At 43.8% G+C, this 11,559-nt stretch overlaps 1 protein-coding gene across 1 annotated transcript in view; it reads right to left on the bottom strand.

Moving 5' to 3' along the window:
- Positions 1–467: 467 nt before the first annotated feature.
- Positions 468–11,559, bottom strand: part of LOC109936597 (probable G-protein coupled receptor 139) — a 12,498-nt gene continuing 1,406 nt past the window's right edge. Inside the window, exon 2 of the mRNA XM_048620765.1 lies at positions 468–1,345. Coding sequence (XP_048476722.1) covers positions 468–1,345 — 878 coding nt within the window. The remainder of the gene's footprint in view (positions 1,346–11,559) is intronic.

Below are 11,559 nucleotides of genomic sequence, written 5' to 3'. Positions count from 1 at the left end.
CTCAGTAGCAGCAGTGCGTACAATGTGCAAGATGCACTGCAGAAATTCGCCAAAGATCCTCAGACAGCACCTTCCAAACCCACAACCACTTCCATCTAGAAGGGCAAGGGCAGCATATACATGGGAACACCACCCCTGCTCCACCCCTCTCCTCCCAGCTACTCACCATCCTGACTTGGAAATATATTGCCGTTCCTTCACTGTAACTGGATCAAAATTCTGGAATTCCTTCCCGAACAACATTGTGGGTCTACCCAAAGCTCATGGGCCACAGCAGTTCAAGAAGGCCCCTCATGAACCCCTACTCAAAGGTGGGGGTAACTAGGGGCTGGGCATTAAATGCAGGCCGGAGTCAGTGATGCCCACCTCCATGGGTGAATCAACAAAAATCATTTCATGGTCTGGACACAAAAGAACCCTCCTGTGGACTTCACTGAGGAGTTTTATTTCTTCATAATGCAAGGAATTCATGTTAGCAGAGATTTTACTGCGTTGCTGAACTTCGCTCTGAATCTCGGCAACGTTGCTGCATAAATAAATGTGTTTGTACAACAACTTAGGTTCCGCAGCATATAACCAACTTTACTGAAGTCAGATAGCAAAGGTGGGTAATCAGCAGTGTTGATTCCTTGAATGACATAGTATAAGAAATGGAGAACAATGATTGACCACAGGAGGATGAAGTTCCCAGATATGGTGAAGAGCAAAATCACAGACTTCTTTCTGCTCTCCATTTCTGGGTCTCTGCGATTCTCTCCTTTGTTCTCACCCTTCAACCTCTTGCGGACTTGAATCGTCGTTAAAATGTGTCTGACTGTCACAGCATTGAGCAACAGAATTAAAGCGAATGGCAGTAAAGGGGTCAAAACCGTATCAAGCCAATCTAATACCACCCACTGTGTCTCAGTAAAATAACTTGACTTTGTTTGACAATAGAATGACACATTGTTGATTATCATCCGAGGCTCGTATTGTAAATAGAAGGGGATGTTTTTCAAACAGAACAGGGTACAGGTTGTTGCTAGAACCACAGTCGCAGTTTTCTCAGTACAATATTTTGTTTTCAGCTTCTGACAACAAATAGTCACAAATCGGTCAAAGGAGAAAGTCACAGTGAACCAAACAGAGGAGTCTCTGGCTGCACGAAACAGGGCCCCAGCAACACTACACACAGGAGTGATGTCCAGGAAACACAGTGGATAATAATATGAGGGAAATCTCCTCAGTATGACATCAATGAAAACGACCATCAGATCAGCAGCTGCCATCACCACTAGGTAGCGAGTAGTGCAAGGTGAAACGCCACACTTTCCCTGGGAAAGGATAACAATTGCCAGAAAATTAACTGTGGAAGACAAATGGGAAAAACGTGGTGAATTACCAATCATAAATTCCCCCTGCCTATTCCAGAGAGCGACGATATCATTTTACTACCAAAAGCTGGCGTACTGTGCGAGTGGAAGTGGTTCGAGGTTGAGTGATTTCAAATTTTAAGACTTTCACCCACCTCAGATTGTCCTCCAGCCCAGTCACTCCAGACATTATGGAGCTTGGACAGAGACTGAGCTCACAGCCCCTCCGAGTACAGCAATGTTACTTTTTGAATGACTGTGTGTTAAATTCTTAAAGTTCTCAGCTCCATCCCTGGTCGGAGCAGAGCTCCATTAGAAACATCACTCCCAACTCAATCATAGGGCTGGTGATTGGACTGTCGATAGACCAAACTCTCCCATTCTGCTTGGATAAAGTCATTCCCTGCTCTCTGCATTGGACCAACTCTTGATCAGAACTCTTGGCGCAGCAGGACCAGGAAACAGGTCATCAGAACCCGCGAAAGATATCAAGCAAGACAATGCCATGTTTGCTGCACAAGTGCAACGTAAGAGACAATGGAGGGCTCTCTTTGTGACAACATGTGAGTGTTAGGACTGCTGTGATATTTACACTGTACATGACAAAAGTCTTAATATGCATAGATCAGGACAGCAATCTGTCAAGATTTGAATCCACTAGCCAGAGACGGTGAGGAGCAATGAATTTCCAGAAGGGATGGAAGTTAGATGAAGCTTTACAAAGCAAAACAGGGAGCATGTGCTTCAATTCCTTTGCTTAAAAAACTCTCTCTCGTTTAAATTGACCAACTGATCTACTATCCCCTGCCATTTGTGGAAGAGAGTTCCAAACCTCTCCCACCCTTTGTGTGTAGAAGTGCTTCCTAACATCTCTCCTGAACACTCTGCCCCTCATTCTCAGATTATGCTCCCTCATTCTAGAATCCCCAACCAACGGAAATAATACATATTTTACTGTCTTTTCCTTTAAATATCTGGTAGGACTTCGCTCATATTATCCATTAACCTTTTAAATTCTTGAGAAAACAGATTTCATTTGTGCAACAAAAACAGAAATTGCTCAGCAGGACTGACAGCATCTGTGGCAGAGAAATCAGAGTTAACGTTTCAGGTCCAGTGACCCTTCTTCAGAACTACCTTGCCTGATCTCTCCTCATACCTTCAAACCATATGAAACTGGAACAGATGAAAGAAAACTGATCTCAGAAAATGCTGCAGCAGCAGTGAATTTGGGAGTCTCTGTCTTTGTAGAATTGTACTGAGATTGCTGCTCAGTGAATTGCTGTCACTGTTCCCGTGTCTGGATAAAGCTGACCAGTCAGTGAGCTGGAGACGTTATTGTTCAAAGACAAAACCAGAGAGCAGATCAGCAGCAGATTAAAACAAGTTCAGCTGTCGTAATGCCATACCAGGGATGCCAGTAAATGCAAGGATGGTGTAGAACGCCTTCTCCACGTGCTGAATTGGTCGAAGCATTTCTCTGTGCGAAGTGATCTGTCCCTTCAGGCAGCTGACAAGATTCTTGTTTAAAACTCTGAGCTGATACATTCCCAGAGACGTTGCCTTATACAGTCTGGAAGCTCCTTGGGGAGATCGAGATTACGGCATTGTTCAGCTTTGTTGTTACTTTTCAAATTTCTGTCGATGAACAAACTAATTACAATAACAAATTTAATCCCAATTATGAAGGAGCGTTGCTGCTCAGTCCATCATAATGAAGCAACAAAAACAGAATCTGGAATGTGCCAGCAATAGCACTGTCCACGCAACACCATGAGCCTCACGCTGGAATCACAAAATATTTCAACTAATGTTGCATCAAGATAGTTTATTCCAAGCGTGAAATTATGCCTCAGAGGTATCCTTCTGTACTCTAGGTCGGCGCTGCCCTATTTAAACAAGAACATTTCCCCCATAGGTTGAACTGTTTTCTTCTCATTCAGTAAATGTGCATTGCTGCTCAGGTCAGCATTTATCCCCAATTCCCCAACTGCCCAGGATCTGCAGTTATATGAAGGACCAAGTGAGGATTACACACTGCCTTTCCTGAGGGAAGGGGTCTTAGTGAACAAGATAGGCTTCCAACAATGGTGACATCACTGACCTCACTGTTAATGTCACTTTCCACCCAGATACATCACTGACCTCACTCTCATTAACACTCTTCATCCCAGATAATCACTGACTTCACTCCTATTCTTACTGTCCATCCGGATACTTCACTGATCTCAGTCCTGTTCTCACTCTCCATCTAGATAAATGTTAACTGTGAAATATTAACTCTGTTTATCTCTTTGCACAGATGCTACTGGGCTTGCTGCATTTCTCCACCACGTTCTGTTTTTGTCTCAGATCTTTAGCATTTGCCATTCTTTGTCGTGTTTGACCTTCACCAGAGTTGGTCCTGGGATTGTGGGACCGTTCTATAAAGTGAGATTTGGAAATTTAGGCCTTCATTCTCCATAGTTTGGAAAAACGAGAGGTGATCTCATTGAAACGTGCAAAACACTTTAAGGAGTAGACTTGTGGACGCAGTTAGTACATTTCCCCTGGTTGGAGACTGTAGAAACAAGGGGGACAATTAATAAAACTGGGGGAAATCCCACTTCGGTCTGAGATAAGGACAATTTACTTCATTTTCATCAGACGTTCGTGAACGATTGGCATTCACAAACACAGAGTCCTGTGGATATTCAGTGTTTGGGTATGTTTAAGACAAAGATTAATAGATTTCAGATTCTCAGTGGGCTCCAGGATTGTGGAGATTGATGTGAGTAAAAAGCATTGATGTTTTGCATCAGCCATGATCGTCTTGAAATGCAGAGCATGCATGGTAGTGTGAGTTCTCACTGCATTTCTCATATTCGTATCTGAATCTGAAACAACATATTTCTAATTTTGAGACTGGTCGTGGACTCCTCAGCCAAAGGAATCATTTGATTCGCATCCACATTTGAAACGTTTTGTAAAGTTCAATGAAATTGCCTCTCATTCTTACAAATCTGAAAGAGTGCAATGCTTGTTTCCTCAACCTATGCGCATCCTCCATATTAACTTCCTTATCAATTTCTGCTGATTTTTTTTTTCTGCCGGAGCTGTCATTTCATTAATTCGTGTACCTCTGTGTTGGGTTTGGTAATATCATTAACATTTTTCATTCACAGCAAATGAGTGACTTCTCTGGAATTTACAAAACAAGAATAAAATAGCAAAACAAAACAACAAAGAATTGCGAATGCTGGAAATCTGAAACAAAAACAGAAATTTCTGGAGAAAGTCAGCAGGTCTGGCAGCATCTGTGGAGAGAGAAAGCAGAGTTTACTGTTTTGGGTTATGTGACCCTTCCTCAGAATTGATTGTAACGAGGAAAGTTGGTATCTATGCTTAAGATAGAGGTGGGAAGGGAGGGTGAGGGAGGGCATTTGGGTGAACAATAGATTGAGATGGAGCCCAGGCAAAGAGAGCAATATTTGGGCAGACAGACAGATAGATAATGCTGGGCTGGAGAGAAAGAAAATGTGGTAAGCGAGATCATTTGTGGGTGAAATTGCGTTGATTACGATGAAAGCAGCTTGTGTGATGACAAGGCCGGGGAGTGGCGGGTGGGTAAAGGACATGGACAAAGTTGCTCATGCCCTCGATTTATTGAATTTGATATTGAATCCTGAAGTCTGAAGGGTCTGCAAGCTGAAAATTGGATGCTGTTTTTCTAGCTTGTGCTGAGCTTCGCTTGAACACAGCAGCAAGCCTCAGGCAGAGATATTGGCCAGGGAATACTGTAGTGTATGGAAGTGGCAGGCAGCTGGAAGCTCGGGGTCATTTTTGTAAATGGAATGTAGATGTTCCACAAAGCAGGAACCCAGTCGGGGTTTCCTGTCCCCCAAATGTAGAGAACACCAGCGAATGTGAGCAGCAAATACAGTGGACTAGATTGAGTGAAGTGCATGCAATGAATGAACCAGTTCCTGACTGAGCAATAGGCTTGCTGAGCTTAGTTGGCTAGCTTAGAATGCAGAGTGATGCCAGCAGCATGGGTTCAATTCTGGACACAGCTGAAGTTCCCATGTAGGACTCTCCCCTCGTCTGATGCATGGTAACCCTCAAGTTAAACCACCATCAGGTATTCCTGACTTACTGTGGCAACATTAACGTTGACCTTTTTAAATGTACAATCTCACCAGCTCTCTAGCAGGGCCTGCCGAGTTGAATTTTGTTGAGATTTGTCCCGAGCAGCTCTGTGACAGAGGACTCTGTGCTCTAAGGTCTGTTCACCACGATGCACACTGCGACAAACATCAACTGTTCCTGGAGGACCACCAAGATGGTGAAAGATGTTCTATGGTCTGCCCAAAACTTGTATCTTCCAGAACAAGGGGTTGACTCTGATCAAGTGTTACAGACTGGCACATTGCAAGGTCCAGGACTAAGTGCTGAGGGACGCACTAAAGCTTGGGGCTGCTGCCGCCAAGGAACAGTGGGGAAAGACCACTGTCTGAGGTCTTTCTGCCAAAATCGTCCAAGTGCTGGAAACGTTTGGAGGTCTCCTCATGGCTTCAATGGGAATGTAAGTCTATTCTTGTCATGTGTAGTCAAGATTCCGTTTTAATTGTATTGATGTTGAAAGTGAGGAATGACATAAAATCAGTGAGATAATTGATGATTAAAGTATATTTTGCATTAAAAATGCAATCTCGACTGCTCATATCATACCCTCCTAGTGTTATCTACTCTTCCCTGTTTATTATATTGTCAAAACAGACAGAAAAAAGGCCATAAAATGAACATCTGTGGGATTGCACTTGATAACTCGCTCCAATCTGAAACAAACATTAACCACTGCTGTGTATCCTGTACCTGAGCCAATATCCTATATATTTCTGCTAATGCCACTTTCATCCAAAGAGTATTCATTTTCTCAAAACTTATTTTGAGACTTTATCTCTTCCATGAGAAGGAATTGGACGCAAGAATCTCCATTTACTCTATCTTCCATCAGAATTCACAGGAACAAAATAGCACAGGTTGAACAGTTCAGAGATAAGAGGTTTTATGGCAAGTCCAATTCAGGAAGGTGAAACAAAACTTCTAAATGGGACAAAGACTAATTTTAGTGAAATTCTATAATGAAGCAAAGTCAGATCTTTAAGGAACAGATAAACGAAATGAGTTTTTTAACTGTCCATAATGAACTCTTGTGATGAACATGTTGGATATGGAGATGACCAATTATTTCTAAGAGAATGTTGAAATTGAACAGAATTAACAGTCGAAAGCACAGAACAGCACAGTGCTACTCACTACATCAATACTTGGAGGTGCTAAGGTAAACTCACTTTGCCTGCTCTGATCTCAATGAGCCAGTAATGTTGGTCTTTATGAAGATTTGTTGCTCCTGTTCAGAGACAATTAGAAGTTAGCACCAATTAGGAATCTCATGTAGGTCTTTACAATCAGGGTCTCTCCTCCACCCATCCTCAGTGTTCACCAAGGCTCCTTAGATAGCACCTTTCAAACCCACAACCAATTCCATCTAGACGGACGTGGACAGCAGATACATGGGAACACCGCTCTCTGCAAGTTCCCCTCCAAGCCGCTCACCATTCCGACTAGGAAATATATCATCTCCTGGGAATTCCCTCACTCGCAGCATTGTGGGTATAACTGCAGCAAATTGACTGCAGTTGTTCAAATAGGCTGCTCACCAACACATTCTCAAGGGCAACTAGGGATGGGCAATAAATTCTGGCCTAGCCAGCAATGCCTAAGTCCCATGAGTGAATGTTTAAAAAGATAGATGTGCACAGTACGAATCCAGGCCTGAGAGAGTGCTTCATTGTTGGAAAGGCTTTCCAGAGGGAGTATCCACTCTGAGAATGTCAGCACTTGAGAGAAGCTGATTTGACATAGGGTCAGTTCTGAGGGAGCACTGCATGGTCAGAAAGGCAGCATTGAAGGATTGCTGCACTGCTGGACGGACACTACTGAGGGATCACCGCTCTGTGAGATGGTCAGCTTTTGGCGAGGGCTGTATATTGTTCACTTTTAAATAAACACACCATTCCATTTTAATGCCTCAGTAGATTCTGCTCCACCACACTTTCAGGCAGTGCGTTCAAGACCTCAGCTGCTCACTGTGTGAACAAAACTATTTTTGTGGTTCATTTAATGGTCAGAAACGATATCCTTTGTTGTGCTCAAAAACAGAAGTTGCTGGAAAAGCTCAGCAGGTCCAACAGCATCTGTGAAGAAAAAAATCAGAGTTTGACATTTCGGATCGGGTGACCCTTCCTCAGAACTCATTGTGCTGGCTGTGATAGCATGGAGACTGCAGTCTGAAAGGTTAGAGATAGATTGTGAAGGCCCTGACCACCTCATGGGGAGGAAGTGTTTATATGGGTAACTGTCTCAGTGTATTACACATCAGGATGGTCAGTATGAGCGATATAAGGATGCACAAAGACCAAGTTTCAAATTTCAGAGCAGCTATCTTTGGAGAGACAATGCAGCAGTCAAAGACTGAAATCAGCTTCAAAATGTTTGTAAAATTATGTCCCTCTCTGTCTCTGTGTCTATCTCCATCTCTTTATCTCTGTCTGTGTGTGTGTGTTTCTATTTCCACTCTCTCTGTCTCTATCTATCTCTCTCTGTCTGCACCTGCTCCTAGCTCCATATCTCTGCCTTCTTACTCTGTGTCTCCTATTTCATTCTTTCACTGTCTATCTCTGTATTCATCTCTATCTCTCATTCTTTCTGTCTTTCTCACATTTGTTCTCAATCTCCATCTCTCTCTATCTAATTCTTCCTCTCATTCTCTCTCTCTCTGTCCCGCCTTCATTGACTCTGTCTCTCGTTCTCTGTCTCTGACTCTCTCTCTCTCTCTCCCCTTCTCTCTATTTCTCTATCTTTATTACCCCACACCTTCTCTCTCTGCTTCCATGTTTGAAATGATGATGCCACAATTTGATGGCATTGCTACTAAAAGTGTTTGGCAAAATCTTTATTGTTTTTTTGGACTCAGTTACTGATCCCACAGACATATTGAATTAAACATGAATAATTGGAGAATAATTGTCCAGGAAGATGACCTACACAATCAGAAAGTTGTTGCCTGGTATTTATGTTTCGAGTACAGATGTGAAGCAGGACATTTCCCGTTTGTCCATCAATAACATACCTAATTCCCTTTGAATTTAAACACTGATGACAAGTATTGATTTATTGCTGAATGGTTTCTAACGAAAATGGCCTGGACATTTCAGTTCGATATTAATGTGTTTTAAACAACACACAGTTAGCTCCCTCCACCTTTCCTTGCGGTCTACCAACAATGATCAGAAAGCTCGAGCTGATGATGGTTTACAACAATGTAGGAATGAGGCCTCCCACTGCACACTCCTATCCAACAGTCCCGTCTGATGGAAAACACATCCTGCACACTTCACTTACCTTTCATCAAAATCCGGAAAGTGAGAAAGACAAAGCTTTCAGAATTGTCAAACGAGCTAGGGTTAGGGATAACACAGTGTGGAGCTGGAGGAACACAGCAAGCCAGGCAGCATCAGAGGAGCAGGAAAGCTGATATTTCGGGTTGGGAACTTTCGTCAGAAATGGAGGAGAGGAAGGGAGCTCTGAAATAAGAGAGGAGGGGTGGGGCTGGGGAAGATAGGTGAGGTGTTGATAGGTGAGTGCAGCTAGGCAGTGGTGGGGATTGGTCTGTGAGGTGGGAGAGCGGATAGGTGGAAGAGAAGATGGACAGGTCAAAGAGGTGGAGATGAGAGGGAGGGTTGGTGGTGGGATGACGTCGGGGATGGTGAGATTTTGAAACTAGTAAAGTCCACATTGAGACCATTGGGCTGTAGGCTCCCAAGGTGGAATATGAGGTGCTGCTCCTTCAGTTTCCAATGGCATCATTGTGACACTGGAGGATGCCCAGGATGGACATGTCGCCCAGGGAGTGGGAGGGTGAGTTGAAGTGGTTCGCGACTGGAAGGTGTTATCGTTTGTTGTGAACCGAGTGCAGGTGCTCTACAAAGCAATCTCTGAGCCTCCGCTTGGTCTCACTGATGAAGAGGAGGCCACATCAGGAACAGCGGATAAAATAGACCACTATAGCGGATGTGCAGATGAACATCTGTCTGATGTGGAAGGTTTTTTGCGGCCTGGGATGGAGGTAAGGGGGGAGGTGTAGGGGTAGGTGCAGTTCTTCCTGCGGTTACAGGAAAAACTACCGGGGGTGGTGGGGCGAATGGGGAGTATGGAGTGGATGAGGGAATCGCGGATTGTAGTCCCTACAGCAGGCAGATAGGGATGGGGAGGGAAATGTATCCTTGGCAGTGGTGTCAGATACAGGTGGTGGAAGTGACGGAGAATGATGCGTTGAATCCGAAGGTTTGCGAGGTCAGACGTGAGGACAAGGGGGATTCTGTCTTTGTTTTTGTTGCGGGGAGGGGATGTGAGGACAGAGGTGCGGGAAATGCAAGAGATGCGGTTGAGAGCAATTGGGATCATTGATCGGGAGCAGTTGCACCAGCCACAACCTGTTCATCTTCTCTCTCACCTATCAGCTCCTCCCATCTCACTGACCAATCCCCACCGCTGCCTACCTGCATATCATCATCCCACCTACTTTCCCCAGCCACACCCCTCCTCTCTCTATTTATTTCAGAGCTCACTTCCGCCTCCCCCATTTCTGGAAAAGGGTCCCGACCCAAAATGTCAGCTTTCCTGGTCTTCCTCCGGTTTGACATTGTGCTATCTCTGAATCCAGCATCAACAGTTCTTACTAAGTCTCAGTTGACCATGCATTGGATCACACTGATTTTTCCCAGCGCTGGAAATGTTCTCGCAGCCTGTCCCCAGTCTTGTTATTCAGAAAACTTCTGAGAATGACACTCATTCATTTCCACTTGAATTTTCCCATTGGAAGTCACTTAAAAAGTGCAACACAGCGATGGCTGGGAATCAAACCCAGTTCAACTGCTTGAGAAACAGCGATGCTCACAGCTGTACCATCACCACTCAGCTATGGAGTTACTCGTCATTCCGAAATGCACTCAACAAGACCGTCATCATGATCAAGTTGAATTAAAAATAGAAATTGCTGGCGAAGCTCAGCAAGGCTGGCAGCATTGGCATCAGATCTCTTCAGTTCTGAAGAACAATAACTGGACTCTAAAAGTTCACTCTGCTTTGTCCCGACAGCCGCTGCCGGACCAGCTGTGGTTCTCCAGCAATTTGTGTCTTATCTTTCCAATCTCCAATATTCGCAGCTCTTTTTGAATACAGCAAAGCTTGTGCCACTGAAGGTGATATTATCTCAGTTGCCAGCCTACCTCATTCATTGAGGCAGATGTCAAGGAGCATCTAAAACTGGAGAATGATCTGAGTAATTGGAACCATTTGGAGAGATAGTTCAAGAGTTAAGACAGCTCAGATAAAAGCACGGCGCTTAACACTGCCCCGAATAAAATACTGAAGATGGCAGAGGAGCAGATGATCTGAGATAAGTTGGGAGCTGGTCGATATTTAGGATGTGCAAGTGCAGTGTGCACAATGATAATATTCTGTCGGTCTGTCTGATATCCGTCATTCCTGGCACTGGATTCACCGAGGGGTGAAATGTCAGCGAACAGAGCGGAGTGTGCCTGTTATTACGTTCCTGACTCGCCAGCTCCCACTTTGTTACTGAGGTCTCACTCTCCCAGGAAATATGCTGTTCACAGTTTTGTCGGGTTCTATGCCTGTATCATCGGTTCAACTGACAGCTGATGCTCTGATGACTATCATTCGTAAATGACACCTTTCCAAGATAATAACAATTAATGTGTTTATGTCTGGTTCTCTAACATGTAAACGTCATTGTTCAGTCCTGTTGGAATGTTTATTGCCAAAACTGAGGATGTTATCAAACAAACCTACCTTTCTGTAAATATATTAAGAAAATTGCCTGACACCAACTTGTCCCTTTAGTTTTAAAAGCAAGTTTTAGGTGTTGCAATTCGATTGGTCAAACTGCCAAGCTTGAATCAAAACACACTTTATTTCTATTCCACCGTTGAAAGATAAACAACATTCTATCTTGGAATAGCCTAACTTTATTGGAAAACTTGACTGATTGAAAAAAATTATTTAACTACTAAACAGGAACTGTTCCAATATAGTGACATTGTACAAAACACACCGTTGGCAAAGGCAAATTCAGTAAATC

This window comes from Rhincodon typus, chromosome 48 (assembly GCF_021869965.1).
Source record: "Rhincodon typus isolate 14 chromosome 48, sRhiTyp1.1, whole genome shotgun sequence".
NCBI lineage: Eukaryota > Metazoa > Chordata > Chondrichthyes > Orectolobiformes > Rhincodontidae > Rhincodon > Rhincodon typus.
Note: the sequence above shows the minus strand (reverse complement) of the source record. Positions and strands in the feature narration are given on the sequence as shown.